The sequence below is a fragment of the Pogona vitticeps genome, chromosome 1 (assembly GCF_051106095.1).
Source record: "Pogona vitticeps strain Pit_001003342236 chromosome 1, PviZW2.1, whole genome shotgun sequence".
Lineage (NCBI taxonomy): Eukaryota > Metazoa > Chordata > Lepidosauria > Squamata > Agamidae > Pogona > Pogona vitticeps.
In genome coordinates, this window is record NC_135783.1 from 171,842,072 (window position 1) to 171,860,837 (window position 18,766).

At 40.2% G+C, this 18,766-nt stretch overlaps 1 protein-coding gene across 10 annotated transcripts in view; it reads right to left on the reverse strand.

Moving 5' to 3' along the window:
• AGAP1 (ArfGAP with GTPase domain, ankyrin repeat and PH domain 1) overlaps window positions 1–18,766 on the reverse strand; it is a 528,918-nt gene that overhangs the window by 462,518 nt on the left and 47,634 nt on the right. For all 10 annotated transcript variants that reach the window (XR_013537918.1, XM_072977375.2, XM_072977373.2 and 7 more), the window contains exon 2: window positions 12,920–12,978. Coding sequence is in view for 9 of the 10 variants with exons in the window: in XM_072977375.2 (XP_072833476.1) it covers window positions 12,920–12,978 (59 nt within the window). In the remaining variant the exon portion in view is untranslated. The remainder of the gene's footprint in view (window positions 1–12,919; window positions 12,979–18,766) is intronic.

Below are 18,766 nucleotides of genomic sequence, written 5' to 3' on the forward strand. Positions count from 1 at the left end.
TTTCCATTCTGTGTTAAGGTCTGATATATATTAGCAGTGTGTTCCCGCTGATCTGACACTAGAAACTGTAACTAAGCTTCTATGTCGTCTTCTTTTCCCCTTTTCTGGGCCTCTTGCCAACTAAGGATACTTATTTTATATTACTGCCTTTAGAATCACCACAGCTCTCTCCACTCACTGGAGCTGTTTAAAATGGAGATCCCTCAGCTTTGCTGGGCTTGGTCTGTCCTCTCAGAGTTCACCTAACTCAGGACACTCTGACCAACTCGCCACAGTCTCTGCTTTGGGGCTACTCTCCCTCACAAAATAGCCACTACAGAGCTCATAAATCAGTTCTCCACTCTGAAGCTTAAGTGCCTCTCCACTAGATTTGCTCCCCTTGAGTCAAATCCTAGAGATGCCCGCACTTTCCACTTCAGGTGACCCTAACTGAAGTCCTTTTGCTCTTGCCACTTTAGCCAAGGCTTTACTGGCCAACTGGACAACTGGACAACTCGTATCCCACACGCTGGCACCAATTTATGTTGTGACGTCCCACTTTCACGTCACAATGGTCAGGACACTCTCTCATTCACACTTTATTTACGCTGCCACCAACCACTCCTTCATAAGACTCTTCAGACAAATGTATGATTTTAAAAATAAAAACTTGTATTTTATTGATAATAACAGAAGGAATGGTAAATCAAATTATCAACTAAAATAAAAAGGCAATCAGTAATAATCAAGCATCCCCTCATACACACTATCACTCAGACCTTAACTCTTCATAACTCTCAACTCTAACTCTAACTCTCCATAACTCTTAACTCCTAACTGACCCACATCATTCACTCCCCCCCCCTTATATACACAGCTCCACCTCCTGGAGTCCCACCTCCTGCTCTGCTATAGGCAGATGGGTTCCAGCATAACCATGATAGGCAGATGACGTCATTGCAGCCCTGGGACCAGGAAACACGGTCACTGCTCCTTTTCTTCGTTAGCTCCGTCAATGGTGCAGCAATTTCACTAAAGCAGGGTATAAACTTTCTATAGTACCCTACCAGACCTAAAAAGGATCTCACTTTCTTTTTGGTATTGGGTCTGGGCCATTTAAGGATTGCATCTATCTTGGGCTCTAGGGGTTTGATAAGACCTCCCCCAACTCTATGACCCAAGTATTTCATTTCAGTGCTACCTAGCTGATACTTACTGGCTTTAACAGTTAACCCAGCGTCTTTTAGCCTTTGTAAAACTATCTCTAAATGATACAGGTGATCTAGCCATGTGTTGCTAAATACCCCAATGTCATCGATATAAGCCACAGTAAATGCACTGAGCCCTTGCAAAGTTTTGTCCATGAGCCTTTGAAATGTAGCTGGTGAATTTCGCAGGCCAAAACTAAGAACCCGGAATTCAAACAGACCAAATGGACTACAAAATGCTGTTTTCTCTTGGTCCTTTGGGTCAATTCTTACTTGCCAGAACCCTTTCATTAGGTCCAGACAAGATATGAATCTGCAACCCCCAATGGTTTCAATTAGGTCATCAAGCCTGGGCATAGGATACGCATCAGGTTTGGTTACTGCATTTAACTTTCTGTAGTCCACGCAGAACCTGATGGAACCGTCCGGCTTGTCCACTAAGACTACCGGGGCTGACCAAGCACTAGAAGAGGGTACAACAATTTGGTCTTTCAGCATTTCATCCAGTTCTTTGCGCACTTTTTCTACATAAGGACCTGTTACTCTATATGGTGTTACAGATTGAGGGGAAGCATTCCCTGTGTCAATCCTGTGTAGCACTCCCTTGGCAACACCAGGCTTGCTTGAGAACACTTCTTGATATTTTGTAACCAGAGTCCTAAGACTACTCTGCTGTTCACTGGATAGACTAGGGCTGATCTGCACATCTTGTGGATTAAACTTCTGCTGACCCCTTCCTTCCCAGAAGGGTAACTCATGTTCCTCTTTATCAGCAGCTTTCATGGCAAACAGCACCTGGTTCGTTTCTCTATAATAGGGCTTAAGGGCATTGACATGAACAACCCTCCTGCCTAAACTTCCATCGTCCTCAATAATATAATTAAGGTCACTCATTTTCTGAATCACTCTATATGGTCCATCCCATTTAAGTTGTAATTTGTTCCCCTTAATGGGTCTCAGCCTAAGAACCTCATCCCCTGGGTTGAATTGACGTTCTCGTACTCGTTTGTCATACCGCTGTTTCTGTTTGGCCTTTTTAGTTGTTAAATTTTCCACAGCCAAATCCATATTTCTCTTGAGGCAGTTCATTAGTGAATCAATATAAGTTACTACATCGTGGGGATCATCTTCAATACACTGTTCCCAATTCTGCTTGATTAAATCTAGTGGTCCCCTTACATGTCTCCCAAATAATAGCTCAAACGGATTAAAACCAGTACTTTCCTGTGGGACTGATCTGTATGCATATAAGAGTAGTTGTAACTTTTGGTCCCAATTATTTGGATTCTCCTGTAAGTAAGCTCTGATCATCCTGATGAGAGTACCATTAAATCTTTCCGTTAACCCATTACATTCTGGGTGATAAGGAGAAGTTTCGAGGTGTCTGATCCCACAGATCTGCCATAACCTTTTCATAAGTCTGGATGTAAAAGAGGTTCCTAAGTCCGTGATAATCTCAGAAGGGAAACCGATTCTACTCATATAATTTACTAAAGCCTCCGCTACAGTCTGGGTCTCTATGTTTCGTAAAGGAATTGCCTCAGGGTACCTAGTGGCATGGTCCACAATGGTTAAAATAAATCTGTTCCCTCGCTTAGTGACTGTGGGCAATGGACCTATGATATCTACACCTAGACGTTTAAAAGGTGTTGAAATTATTGGTAAAGGACACAGCTTTGCTTTTGTCTTGTCAGGTTATGTCCCTGTTTTTGACATACAACGCATCTCTGGCAGAAACTCCTAATATGTTTTCCCATATCAGGCCAATAAAAGTTTTGGGCTATTCTCTGTTTGGTCTTATTTATCCCCAAATGAGCTGAGAAAATGTCTGCATGTCCCTTTTCTAGCAGCATAGGGCGATATTTATCAGGAACAACCAACTGCTTTTTAATCTCATGCCCTCCCTTTGCCATATTAATCAGTTTTTCCTTATAGAGCAACCCACACTTTATAATGAAACGTTCAGGACATTCAAGTGTTAATTCTTTGTCATCTACCTTTTCAAAACAGCTTTTTAAAGTGGGGTCTGCTATCTGATCCCTGGCAAATACACTTTTCTGAGGTATTTCTAACGAAAACGCCTCAGCCTGGGCTATGTTCTCTTCTTGTTCTTGAGAGCCAGTACCATTACTAGCTTCCCTTTGTTCAGGTTGTGATCGCGTAATCACCAAGGCACTCTTGACATGCTTTGTTAAGTCAGTGCCAATAAGACAAGGTGTAGGAATTTGAGAAGAAAGCCCCATTCGCCAAACTCCCCGTCATCCTTGATAATCAACTAAAACATCTGCCACAGGCAAGCTCACTAACTCCTTCCCAATTCCTCTGAGAGTCATATTCTGATCAGGAATTATACATTCCTGAGGTACAATATCAGAGTGGCAGATCAAAACTTGAGAGCAAGTGTCTCGTAAAGCAGTGTAATTCTGTCCTAAAATTTTTATTCTGTCCCCAGCTGATTCCAGTAGCTGAGAATTTATCTGAATGTACAAACAATGTCTTATTTCAGCTATTGGCAGATCCTCATATTCTGCACTATGGCCACTAGAAGTATCCATTTCTGAAGAGCTAGCTGCTGCTTCTGGCTGCGTTCCCATGGCAAAAGGGCTATCTCTAGAGGGACTCATTTGGCTGTTCTGTATACAATACACAGACTTTGCCTCTTTCAAATTCACTTTCTGAGGAGAAATTTCTTTCTTTTGAGTTGTGTTAAAACACTGGGAAGCAATGTGTCCCCTGCCTTGACAAGCAAAGCAAATTTTATCTCCCCGTGAGCCTCTGTTAGTGAACTTTTCTGATTTTTCTTTTCCCTCCAAAATCTGGTTCCTGGACTGGCTCTGCCCAGAAGTTTTACCCACAAAATGGCTGCCCATTTTAGCCTGACCCTGACCTGGCTCTTTGGAGTACTTTGGGTCCCATGTTTTCCTCATACCTTTTTCCTCATAACTTACAAGCCCCCTTATTTGTGAAATAAAATCAGCAATCTGCGCAGCCTGTCTAATGTCAGTAGGTTTCCTTTCCTGAACCAAATATTTAAGTTCACCACGGAGTAAGGAATAGAACTGCTCCAAACCTACAATATTTTTTAACTGTTGAAAAGTCTGTACATTCTCCTGTTCCAACCACCTGTCCAAACATCTCTCTAAGTTATAACCCAGCTGTGTGAAAGTTTCATCTGATTTCTTGGTGAGCTTTCTGAATTTCTGTCTGAGGTGTTCTGAATTAATGCCAAATCTAAGAAAAACCAACTTTTTAAACTCTGAGTAATCTTTACTGAGTTCTACTGGCAAATCAGCATATATTTCTGCCATTTTCCCACTAATCAGAGACCTTAAAACTACCATTTTCTCTGCTTCTCTGAGAGAAAAATCTGAGGCTGCTCTCTCAAAACTTGTAAGGAACGCTTCAACCGAATCCCTTGTTTATAGGACGGAAATTTCTTTAAATCTGCTTTTGATAATTGGCCCACCTCAGAATCTCTATTGTTATTATTGTTCTGGTTCATCATTTCCAATTTTCTTAACTCAAACGCCATCCTCTCTCTCTCCAATCTTTCTTCTCTTTCCATTCTCTCTCTCTCAGCCTCCCTTTCCATCTCCATTTGTCTCATTCTATCCTCCTTTTCTAATTGGCTCATCCTATATTCATGTTCCTGGGCTAATTGAATTTTCCTCAGTTCTGATAACTGTTCCCCATTAATTTCTTCCTCCCGCTCTGAGGTAAATCTGTCCCCTTCTCCATCAATCACCTCTCCAGTTCCCTCAGACATCTCTGGAGATTTAGGCTCACTTTCAGCCATTTTACTGCGCGTCAAAGGCATGTTTCTTACACAAAAGGCTCCTGACTATTTCCAAGCCTCTGTTTAAAATACTTTTTTTTCCATTCTGTGTTAAGGTCTGATATATATTAGCAGTGTGTTCCCGCTGATCTGACACTAGAAACTGTAACTAAGCTTCTATGTCGTCTTCTTTTCCCCTTTTCTGGGCCTCTTGCCAACTAAGGATACTTATTTTATATTACTGCCTTTAGAATCACCACAGCTCTCTCCACTCACTGGAGCTGTTTAAAATGGAGATCCCTCAGCTTTGCTGGGCTTGGTCTGTCCTCTCAGAGTTCACCTAACTCAGGACACTCTGACCAACTCGCCACAGTCTCTGCTTTGGGGCTACTCTCCCTCACAAAATAGCCACTACAGAGCTCATAAATCAGTTCTCCACTCTGAAGCTTAAGTGCCTCTCCACTAGATTTGCTCCCCTTGAGTCAAATCCTAGAGATGCCCGCACTTTCCACTTCAGGTGACCCTAACTGAAGTCCTTTTGCTCTTGCCACTTTAGCCAAGGCTTTACTGGCCAACTGGACAACTGGACAACTCGTATCCCACACGCTGGCACCAATTTATGTTGTGACGTCCCACTTTCACGTCACAATGGTCAGGACACTCTCTCATTCACACTTTATTTACGCTGCCACCAACCACTCCTTCATAAGACTCTTCAGACAAATGTATGATTTTAAAAATAAAAACTTGTATTTTATTGATAATAACAGAAGGAATGGTAAATCAATTTATCAACTAAAATAAAAAGGCAATCAGTAATAATAAAGTATCCCCTCATACACACTATCACTCAGACCTTAACTCTTCATAACTCTCAACTCTAACTCTAACTCTCCATAACTCTTAACTGAACCACATCATTCACTCCCCCCCCTTATATACACAGCTCCACCTCCTGGAGTCCCACCTCCTGCTCTGCTATAGGCAGATGGGTTCCAGCATAACCATGATAGGCAGATGACGTCATTGCAGCCGTCACAAATACACAGTGGAAATGAGGAACAGATTTAAGGAGCTAGATTTGGTGGACAGGGTGCCTGAAGATCTATGAATAGAGGCTTGTAAAGAAGGCAGCAAGGAAAACCATCCCAAAGAAAAGGAAATGCAAGAAAGTAAAGTGGTTGTCCAACGAGGCCTTTCAAGCAGCAGAAAAGAGAAGGGAAACAAAATGCAAGGGAGATAGGGAAAGTTACAGAAAATTGAATGCAGCCTTCCAAAGAATAGCAAGGAGAGACAAGAGGGCCTTCTTAAATGAACAGTGTAAAGAAATAGAGGAAAATAATAGAAAGGGAAAAACCAGAGATCTGTTCAAGAAAACTGGAAATATTGAAAGGAACATTTTGTGCAAAAATGGACATGAAAAAGGACAAAAATGGACCTCACAGAAGCAGAAGACATCAAGAAGAGATAGCAAGAATACACAATTATATCAGAAAGATCTGGATGTCCCGGAAAACCCAGATAGTGTGGCAGGTGACCTTGAGCCAGACATCCTAGAGAGTGAAGTCAAGTGGGCCTCAGAAAGCACGGCTAACAACAAGGCCAGTGGAGGTGATGGCATTCCATTTGAACTATTTAAAATCTTAAAAGATGATGCTGTTAAGGTGCAACACTCAATATGCTAGCAAGTTTGGAAAACTCAGCAGTGGCCAGAGGATTGGAAAAGATCAGTCTACACCCCAATGGCAAAGAAGGGTAGTGCCAAAGAATGCTCCAACTACCGTACTATTGCACTCATTTCACACGCTGGCAAGGTTATGCTCAAAATCCTACAAGGGAGGCTTCAGCAGTAGGTGGACCAAGAACTCCCAGAAGTGCAAGCTGGATTTCGAAGGGAAACTAGAGACCAAATTGCTAACATGCGCTGGATTATAGAGAAAGCCAGAGAGTTCCAGAAAAACATCTACTTCTGCTTCATTGACTATGCAAAAGCCTTTGACTGTGTCAACCACAACAAACTATGGCAAGTCCTTAAAGAAATGGGAGTGCCTCACGACCTTATCTATCTTCTGAGAAACCTATACGTGGGACAGGAAGCAACAGTTAGAACTGGATATGGAACAACTGATTGGTTCAAAATTGGGAAAGGAGTATGACAAGGTTGTATATTGTCTCCCTGCTTATTTAACTTATATTCACAATACATTGTGCAGAAGACTGGACTAAAGGAATCCCAAGCTGGAATTAAGATTGCAGGAAAAATATCAACAACCTCAGTTATGCAGATGATACCACTCGGCAGAAAGTGAGGAAGAATTAAAGAACTTCTTAATAAGGGTGAAAGAGGAGAGCGCAAAAAATGGTCTGAAGCTCAACATTAAAAAACTAAAATCATGGCCACTGGCCCCATCACCTCCTGGCAAATAGAAGGGGAAGATATCGAGGCAGTGACAGATTTCACTTTCTTGGGCTCCATGATCAATGCAGATGGTGACAGCAGCCACGAAATTAAAAGACGTTTACTTCTTGGAAAGAAAGCGACGACAAACCTAGACAACATCTTAAAAAGCAGAGACATCACCTTGCCGACAAAGGTCCGCATAGTCAAAGCTATGTTTTTTCTACTAGCGATGTATGGAAGTGAAAGCTGGACCATTAAGAAGGCTCATTATCTCTGCTTAGTTGAGTTTCACTCTTTGTCACGTCCTCTCACAGGGTTTCTTATATGACTTCCTCTGAATGCTGTCTGTCAGACTCTGCTTCAAGAATCTGAAATTGGCGAAGATTTTTTTTCTCCTTCTTTTGCTCCTAACTGGAACACTTTTCTATGGAGCTTCCTCTATGTTTATTCCTTCCTTACCATTCTCCTCCCCTGCTTTGTCTTGCTGTTCTTCCATCTCTAGTGTTTACTTAGCTGCTGCTATTAGTTATTTCTATGTACTCTTCATCCTCTCTTATATCCTTAAACATGGCCACTTGCTATTCCAGTTCTTCACTTTCTCTTCCAACAGAGCCACCTGTTGGCACTCACTGCATATGTACACCATGTTGTTCTCTGGTACAAAATTAAATTATACTTAGCATCTTCTTCTATTCTAAAATAGAATAGCTCAGAGTATGGTACAAAGAATTTACTTCCTCAGATATCTACTTCTGCAGGTAAACGCAACTCTGCATCATGGAAAAACTAGATGGGTGGAACTGATAACACCACCACTTAAATATTTCTCTTACTTTGAAAACCCTATTAGGGTCATTGAAGAGAAGACTTCCTAGAGAAGATTCCCTGGAAAAGGCCTTGATGTTGGGAAAGAGTGAGGGTAAGAGGAGAAGGGGACATCAGCGGACAAGATGGTTGGACAGTGTCACTGAGGCTACCAACATGAATTTGACCCAGCTCCGGGAGGCAGTGGAAGACAGGAGGGCCTGGCGTGCTCTGATCCATGGGGTGATGAGGAATCGGACATGACTTAACAACTAAACAACAACAACAGAAGTGGCTTCACAGCATATCACACACATACAGTAATAAACAGAAGTAGACTAAGTTTCTCCCTTGTTCCTAGTTCTTTCTTCAAGACAAAGTTGTATGATCAGCCTAATATAAAATTACCAATATACAGCTGCATTTTATTTACAGTGGTGCCTCGCACAACGATTGCTTCATACAATGATGAATTCACACAGCGATGGGTTTTTTTGAGGAATTTCCCCCATCGTTTAACGATGTTCTCTATGGGGGAATTTCACTTAACGATGTCCCTTTTTGCTCATTTAAAAGTGTCTTAAAATGTTTGAAACCTGTTTTAAATGCTTGGATTCCATAGTGCACCTTGTGAAACATGTGCAAACTTAATTTGGTTTTGTTCTGAGTCTTCATTAATTTTTGATGATTTTTTTATTTTCCCCATTTAAATCAATTGAATGGACAGTTCAATTCATTTAAATAGGGAAAACAAAAAATCACCAAAAATTAAGGACGACTCAGAACAACACCAAATTAAGTTTGCATAGGGTTCAGGAGGTGGGCTAACGACTGCAAGCATTTAAAACCTGTTCCAAACATTGTAAGACACTTAAAAATGAGCAAAAAGGGACATCGGAAAAGACTTCAAAAGCACTGAAGCCGGCTTCAGTGCTTTTGAAGCTCTTCCGTTTTCGCTCATTTTTAAGGGTCTTACAATGTTTGGAACAGGTTTTAAATGCTTGCAATCGTTAGCCCACCTCCTGAACCCTATGCAAACTTAATTTGGTGTTGTTCTGAGTCGTCCTTAATTTTTGGTGATTTTTTGAATTTTCTCTCAATGGAATGCATTGGACGGAAAGTTCAATACATTCCAATGAGAGAAAATTCAAAAAATCACTAAAAATTAAGGACGACTCTGAACAACATCAAATTAAGTTTGCATAGGTTTCAGGAGGTGGACTAACCATTGCAATCATTTAAAACAGTGTCCAAACATTGTAAGACACTTTTACAGGAGCGAAAAAGGACTTCGCAAAGGCATTGAAATGTATTGAGTCGGCTTCAATACATTCCAATATAGGAAACATTGTTTCACTCAACGATGTTTCCTATGGGGATTTTCACTGAACGATGGCAATCTGTTCCAATTGGAACGGATTAACCAGTTTTCAATTCATTCCTATGGGAAATGGTGTTTCACAGAACGATGTTTCACACAACGTTGATTTTTTTGGAACCAATTAACATCGTTGTGTGAGGCACCAGTGTATTTATTTATTTATTTATTTATTTATTTATTTATTTATTTATTTATTTATTTATTTATTTATTTATTTATTTAATATCCCGCCTAATTATTTTGCCCTTTTATTTTGCCTTTTTATTGTATTTTAAATGCTGTAAGCCGCCCAGAGACCTTTGGGTAGTGTGGACGGCATATAAGTTAAATAAATAAATAAATAAATAAATAAATAAATAAATAAATAAATAAATAACAAAGTAAGTTTTGTACTATTCCACACACTTATTCCACACACTTATACCATCATGAATGAAAACAGTGCTCTTTAAAATACTCCAGTGCATTATCCAGCAGGTTGCTTTTGTACAACTTCTTGAATACAGTGGTGCCCCGCAGTACAACCACCCCGCGGTACAACAAAACCGCATTACGACGACTTTTTTGCGATCGCTACAGCGATCACAAAACAATGGTTCCTATGGGGGAAATCCGCTTGACGTTGATTAGGTCCCTGCTTCTCGAACCGTTTGTTCGCTAAATGATGATTTTTCCGGCTTTGCAAAATAGCTTCCCTCTCTTCGCAAAATGGGTGTTTTCCGGACAGAAGCTTCGCAAGACAGGGATTTTAAACAGCTGATCGGCGGTTCTCTATGGGCAATCTTCGCTGGACGACGAGGTATTTTCCCATTCGGACGCATTAACCAGTTTTCAATGCATTCCAAAGGGGATTTTTTCCCGCATGACGATGATTTTGCTGTACAGCGATTTTCCTGGAATGGATTATCGTTGTCATGCGGGGCACCACTGTACATTATTTCTCTAAAATAACCCTTGGACAGCTCTAACATGGAACAGAAAACAGAACCTTAACAGACTTATCAGGCATTGTGTCTAGTCAAACACATTCACTGAGAACAAGCTACGGCTAAACATGCTATCAACTTTCAATACATGCATATGTGATAGAAATGCTGCATGTCCCCCAAAATGAAGTTTTGGATCAGTCTTGAAGGCAAAAGCCTTTCATTTATGCAGGAGAAAAATCCATCACTAATTTTATTTTTACTCTACTAAGAAAAGGTAAAATCAATGATTTTTAATTTTTATGTAAAAAAATCAGATTAAAAAAAGTTCTGTATTTTGAGGCATTGTACTTATTGGAGCATCAACTTTCTGGGGGTTCCAGAGGATTCTATACAGATTATTTAAGTTAATCTTTCTAAATCCCATAATACCCAGTCCAGTAGATACCATCAGGAAAAAAAATGCAATTCTCAAAGTCAGCTTATGTGAAGATATATTCTTGTTTAGAGAGGTGAGAAACAAGACACTTATTTTCCAACTCTGACTAAAGTTATTCCTGGATCTTTTCTCTTGACATGATAACGTTTGAAATTCTTGGACGTTTTCAACAGTTCTCTTGCTGAGTGATGCCCTGGGACTATTTGTAAACCAGTGGTTTCCAACCTTTTTTGAGTCGTTACTCTCTTTTATAACAGCCAACATCTCCAACCATGTTTGCATTTTTTTTCTTTTTTTTTAAACCAAGGCTTCTTTGTCTCCCAAAGAGCCTGCTTTTCATACATGTTATACACGTATATGCTAACTTTAATATTTCACTCCAAAAGGCCAAGGAAGAAATTATTTAACAAGGCCTGCAACACATAGAAGGCGACCTGCCATCTCCCAGAAAACAATTCACGACAGCCAGGTTGGGAAACAGTGCTGTAGAAAAAATCAAGTGCTCACATCTCCCTTTGAAAGTGCACACTTGGCACAGATAAAAGGTGACTTGGATTAAATCTTTTTTTCTCTCTCCATTGCCTGCCATACTGCATTCCTGCTTGCTATAACTTTATGAAATATTTTTTTCAAAATCTTCTTGCCTAAGTTCACCCCACCTCTGACAGCCCTTTATTCACTGACATATCCACTGCTTCAAAGTGCATACTAGAACTATCAATAAACACCGGGGGTACAGTCAATTTGGTCAAGGAGTTTGTGAAAAATGTACATATACAGCACTTTCCTGGGGGTGAAATTGCACAAGTCACTCAAATTTTTCTGTTTAGTGATTTAAATCAAGTCCACCCTGCTTCCACCAGCAGAAGTATTCCTAGAAGAGATTTCGTCAACATTTCCTTACTGGCAGAAGGGGGGGGTAGGGTTCAACCTGTTCATCCTTCCCTCAGCTCTTGAAAACATATTTTCAGGGACCCCATGGAGAGACTGCAGGAAAAGGCAATCAGTGGGCATCTCCCCCAGTCCCACTGCAATGCTCTTTTCTTTTCCTCACTGAAATTGTTATGCACAAAGCCATCCCTTTTTGAATCCTACTTTGTTTTTAGTAACTATTACTCCCTTTTCCAGGAAGGGATTCCAACCTGTTTATCAAAGTTAATACTTCTCATCAAGTCCCATTTTAGCAAAGTTTCTAAAATCTACTCCAGCTTCACCTTACCTTCCGAAGTCTACCAGCATGAGACTCTACCATCTGAGTCCACTGTGCTCTTCAGCAGCTATGTGTTATCCACACATATTTGACAAAGATGATAGGGTACAGGAGAGCAGTATTTATTTCATCTTTAATGTTTCACATAACACTGCTGACACTAAATAAATATCTACAAATAGTAAAGAGTCTTAAAGTCAAGAATCATTTATTCAGACCAGCTTGCCAAAATCGCAACCACATTTTAAAGAGACAGTTAAAAACAGCTCACTTATCAGGAAAACTGTACAGTAGTAAGGAACAGAGTTATTCAAAACGAGTTCAGCTAAAATCTGGTAGGCTCAGTGGCTTTGATGTGCATTAAGAAGGAACACATAATTCAATCCATTTAAAATAACAAATATTCTGCCACCTTCAAGAGCTAGGAAGCAAGAGGGTTATACACTACTTTAGAACTGCAAATCATATGGATAACCTTGCAGGGGACAAGATTAAATAACATGATTGTTCCCATAATCAGTCGCTACACAGTCAGTTCAATTTTTACATTCTAAACTCTGGCCTAAATGAATATATAGATATAAAACATGTCTAATCTTCAGTGCTCAGAATGCATGTAAACAGTAGCTTGGCTCAGCAAAGTCTTTAATGAACAGGTTGTGTGGTGGGGTGGTAATTAAATATTTTATAACAGTTGGGAAGGAAAACAAATGATTCATTTATCTGAAATAGCAACATGCACTGAAGATGCAAATAAATTAAACTAAAGGCATATGGACACAGAGAAGTTACTTACCACTTTGAGTTCTGGCACAGATCGACTTAGTGTCCATTCCTGGCTATTTACAAAGGCATCTGTAAAATTGAACAATTTTAATACAGCTTTTAACAGTCCATCAATACTAAATTATTGCTACACGTGACTTACTAACACGAAAGAAGATATATGTCAGTTGGTTCCAGAGGAGCAAAAGGAATGTTCCATTCGCACAATGAAGATTTTCCACCCTCTGCACTTCAGTCCTTCATGGGGGAGGGGATAAAATGAGATTGGGCATAAGTGGGCTACAGCAGAAGAGAAAAATCATCAAACTGGGAGGTATGGGGAGCGGCTCATATGATACATTTAAACTGTTGTTGTTGTTTTGACTTATCTACCACCCCAAAGTGCTAGAGCACGCTCTGGGAAGTTTACAACATAATTATGGAAGGAATACTTAGCCCAGGTAATTCTCCCCAGGGGAACTGTTCCATATAGAGCATCCAAGAAGAATCTCTGTTACCCACACACCTGACTTCAAATAGTGGGGGCACCTACAAGAGGCACTCTATTGAAATAGATTCTGATACAGAGATAGCATATTAATATGTAACTAATTTTTGTCCAGGCTCTGATGTGACCATTGAGTAAACTTCTCACAGGAGAAGTGGACTGCAACAGTGACATATAGTAGCAAGGCAGCAGGATAGCATATATGGCAAAATCACTCTCAGGGTAAAGTCTCAGGTCACAGCTGAATCAGGCACAGACATGGCAGCATGTGTCAGGGCTTCGCTAGAACAGGAGGAGGAACTGTGGCTTCGGTAAGGTACAAAAACCATCTGGGATCCTACAAAGGCTGTCTAGTCTAGTCCCACTGTTGTCTCTGACCTGTCTGAACCTGCTTCTGCCCTTAAAGGGTCAATGCTTTGTTTTGCAGCAACTTCCTCTCTCAACACAGTGATGACAAAGCCTGCACTGAGAGTAACTAAACCTAAGGAGCCCAGTAAGCAACATTTATTGGCCTAGAAGGATTTATAGCAAGAGATAGCATCTCTATAGTAGGAGCCTCCTTGTCACCCATATCCTGTGTGAGGAGAGTGAGGATAGGGAACATGACAATGACCAGGTTTCTAATCCCAGCTCTTTACACCAGGAATAGAACAGCCCAGTGGCAAGCAGTGGCATCACTAATTTAATTCACAATAAATAGCATTTCATCAAGGAAACTCTTCTACTCTCTGGTCTGGCTCTTAGTAATAATTTATACCTAGAAGGTGCTTGAGAATGTGAAAATTCTTCACAATAAAGAAATCCAGTTTATTGCCATATATATAGGAAGTGCTAAAAACCATGTTCTCTATTTAAGCTTCCAGATACATTCTGGAACTTATAGATATAAACTTTTGTAAAGCGCAGCTATTTACTCCACCTTTTATCAAGATCTTTATGTAGCAACATTATAGAAATCTGTTACCTGTTTTAATCATGTTATTGCACTTTAAAATTCTTGGGCAAATTTAAAAATCTGGGCCAAAATTCCATCCATTCACTCCCTATCCACATATATCTGGGGGAGTAACTGTAACCCATGAAGACACACATGAAAATAGACCTGTTGACAGAGCCTTTCAAACTGAGGTGTAGATCTTGGGATCTCAGGGAGGCGATTCTTATTGGGCATTCCTTCAATATGAAACCACTCCATGCCAGAGGTCCAGCCGACCTACAGTACTTTTTGAAAAAGTTTACTCAATGGTCACATCAGCTGAGATGGTAAAAGCAAAGTGTACTGCTTATATGCCACCTCACAATGCTTAAAGCACGCTCTGGCAGTTTACAATTATGCAGATTACACACTCCTACCCCCACAAGCTGGGTATTCAATTTATCATCCTCAAGAGGATGGAAGGCTGAGTTAGAACTGAGTTGGCGACCTGAGTTGTAAAGGATTAGAGATGGGCACAACTCATTTTCTGCTGCATCATTGCAAATCATCAGTGCAGCACCAAAAATGCCATTTGTTCCCTTTCCCCACTTCCACGGTTGGCTCCCAAACAGCATGCACTGTTTGTCTCTTGCTCTTCACATGACTGTCCAGTCGCAACAGGAGTGTGGATTTCCCTGCTCCGCCTCCTCCAACAGTTATCCTCTCAAAGGCAGTATTGTAGGAATCCCTGCCCTGCCTCCGTGTCTGAGTGGGCAGCTGCTGAAGGAGGTAGAGAAGGGAGATCCGTGCTCCTGCCGTGACTAGACAGCCATGTGAAGAGCAGGAGACAAGCAGTGCATGTCGGCTGGTGAGTGGGGGAGCCAGCTGGGAGATCGGGGAACACACGGCACCGATGACTTGCAACAACATGGCACAAAGTGAGTCATCCCCATCTCTAGTCAGGATCAAACTCATGTTGTGAACAGAGACTTCACTGCATTATTGCAGTTTAACCACTGCAACACAAGGTAAACCTGGTGTATCAGTTCCGAGCAGCTCCAGCTTGCAGTGGTCTTTTATCATATAAGTCAAATCTGCTGCCTTATCTTCCTTCGTTTGTAACTCTACCAACACACCAGAAAAAGAACCCGTGGTTTGTTCTTGGTTTGTTGTCTGTTGGGAGAGAAACAAACAAAAAAATTAAAAGCAGCTGTGTTTGTACAACATGACAAACAAGCCAACATCAAGGCTTCACGACCTGTTTAACTTCAGCAAATAGTTGAAGTCTAACAAATCAGGTTTCCCATGATTCCTTTGTTTCTCGTATCATAAGAATTTGGCCAATATGTGAAGATATCTAAATGCAAGGGCAACTTTCTAAGCAGAACCTTTGAGTATTCTAACTTCTGAAATTGTCAATGCTACCTTTATACAGTAGTTTCTTAATATCATCTGCCCTGGCCATCTGGTAAAGGGAAGCTAAAAATTCTAAATAGAGTTTCCTCTAATAGGCCACAAAACGTTTTTCTGCCAGTACTAATATTACTGTGTACACCATCTGGCATACAGTTGAATTACTGTGAACATTAATCTCTCCCCTATTTAATTCAGACTGTGACCTTAATACTAGTTCAGTTCTTAATCATCTGGCTATTTCAGTACATCTGACATTTCTGTTTCCTCCAACATGGACTTTTCCTACTATTTTTAAAATCTATTTAGTCAACAAATTACAACAATTTATACACACACACACAAACACACACACACACACACACACACACTCTCACTCTCTCACTCTCTCACTCTCTCACTCTCTCTCTCTCTCTCTCTCTCTCTCACACACACACACACACACACACACACCACTCCATTAATGTGTAGCATTATTCTGGGCAGTGGCGAAAATACCAAAGTGTCCTGCTTATATAGTGCTTAAAGCACTCTCTGGGTAGTTCACAATTTTATTATGCATGCTAAATATATTAGAAAATACAGAAAAGAAATTCTGTCATAAGATTTCAAGCAGAATGTTCCCTGATATGAAGTTCAAAGATAAACTCTGTAAGATTCCTGGAATGTTAATGCTCATATAATTATATAATGGCTGGAATCCTGTTGTGAGTTTACACCTGTGCAAGCTGATGATGTCATGAAGCATGGGCTCTCATTCCTTCATTCAAAGCTTCCTGTTCCCCCACCATATCTGGTTACAGTGCTATCTAGGTCTTTTGTGGTGTGGGAGCCTCTTGGAGCCTCAGGATGGGGGGGGGGAGGAGCCTTCAGCATCCAAAAATTATCACTGCCAGCCCCGCTGCTGGACTGGACTGGCCTCAATGATTTTTGGACATTAAAGGTACATTTTTAATAATTTGAGCAGAACAGAACGCTTACCCCAGGCAAGAGGGAGCTTCTTAACCTGGTGCTGGCAGGATGGAATAGGGATAAGCAGCTTTAAATTATGGATAAAAATCTGCAGCTGATGACATCATCAGCCTTGCATGGAAGCAGCTCTGCCAACTGAATTCCAGCCATTAACTGCACAACTGAACGATGCAATTTATTTTATTAGGGTTTCCATGCCAGACAACTTCCAGGTCAGCTATTGTTAAGTATTCCAAGAACACTGTACAGTAGCAGTTTATTTATTTTATTTCATTCTAGTACAGCTGATTACCAATTTATGTTTACTGACAGATTTCTTCCTAGCTCTGCAGCAGTCAAGGATACACCCAGCAGCATAGCAAATCTTCCTCCACCAGGTACCTAAAGTAACTGCAAGTATCTTCAAGCTGTCATCAGTGTCAAAGACCACTGCTTAGCTGATCAAGTCTCAAACCAGAACTTGGGAGCTTTTAAGTTCAAATTCTCACTCAGCACTGAGGTTCACTGGGTGTTACTGGACCACGCACCAAGTCCAACCTACCCCAGCTAACCATTATGCAGATAAAGTGGGTAGAATATACACACTGCCCTAAGTGTGTGTACAACAGAATAACAATAAGTGTCATCAATTAACATCAATGATTTTGCAGTAATATATATCGAATTTGTGTTTTTAATTACCTTAATTACCTTTTTAATTACCTTGTGTTTTTCCTTGAAATTAATGCTTTAACTATTTGAAAACAGTTTGACAATATTTTGTTAACTAACTGAACTCCAGTTTCCAGTTTCTTTCCTTACTTCAGATGTTCTCATAAGTTACCTCTTTTTTAACTTGTTGCATCTTTTCAACAGCACTTTCTGTCCAACCACAAGTTCAGTTATTCTATGCAGGTACACAAGTGCTTACGACAATCACAGATTAACTCTGCCACTTCCCCATCACGCTGGTATATAGGACAGACAGTCATAGAAAAGCCACCTAACCTGGAAGCAGTCCCAAGATTCTTTTACTTTTCCAGCCTACTACAAACCCTGCACTTAATGGCATATATCTTGTAAGCTAGAAACACTATACAGTATTTACATTTATGGAGTCTTGTTTCACGGCACTCTTCATATATACAAGGATAGCTAAGACCACCTAACTTTTTAATTTTATTTAAGAAAATTATATGCAAATCATATGCAAAGACCTTACTAGGAAGTTTACAAAAATTAGGTAAAACATGAAAATGCAAAGCATACTAAAGCAATTACATTGCAAACATATACCTTAAGGTATATCATGACACCATTCTATGTCAACCTTACATGTCTATGTCTTAAGTATAAATATCTTTAAAAATTAATGCAATTAAGCTGTTCAACCTGTAAACATTAGCTGCCTCCCACAGTAATTCTGACTTTAGTTTCTCAAATCCACTAAATAAATCTAATAAGAACAGACCACTGTTCTTATTAGAACAGACCACTGCCCAAATGGTCCTTAGACTGAACTCTTTGAGACTTTTCCGTAGAAGTTCATACAGTCATGCTGCTACCAACCTAGATAAACTTAACATTTGCCAATTAAACTTCCATAATTGTATACAAATCTTACAATCACTATAATAGCATGCAAAGAATTCTGTCTTTGAAATAATGCAATTTTGACTAAATAAGAAATTTTAGAACGCTTGTGCCAAATCCAATGGTGAAAGATAACCTCTGCAAACAACTCCAACATGTTGTTTCTTAGGGAAGCTGATACAATATGGTACAAAAGAAAAAACATAGCTCAGCTTTAAAATGAGTTGGAGCTACAATCAACTTGTGTCCCTGTGAACACTGCAGGATGCCAGCTTTGTTGGCTCCTGAAATATAACTATCCTCCAGATGATCACATACTGAAAGGGAGAATTATAGAACAGAATGCCTTTCAGCATGTATCAATATTACTAACATGAAACTAAGAACTGAACCAGGAGATATAGTTGTTCTAAATTTGACAAGAGTTAAAGGGTTTGATTTGCTAAGCACAGTTGCTTAATAACCTCTCATCAGTATGACAGATGTATAATTAGTAT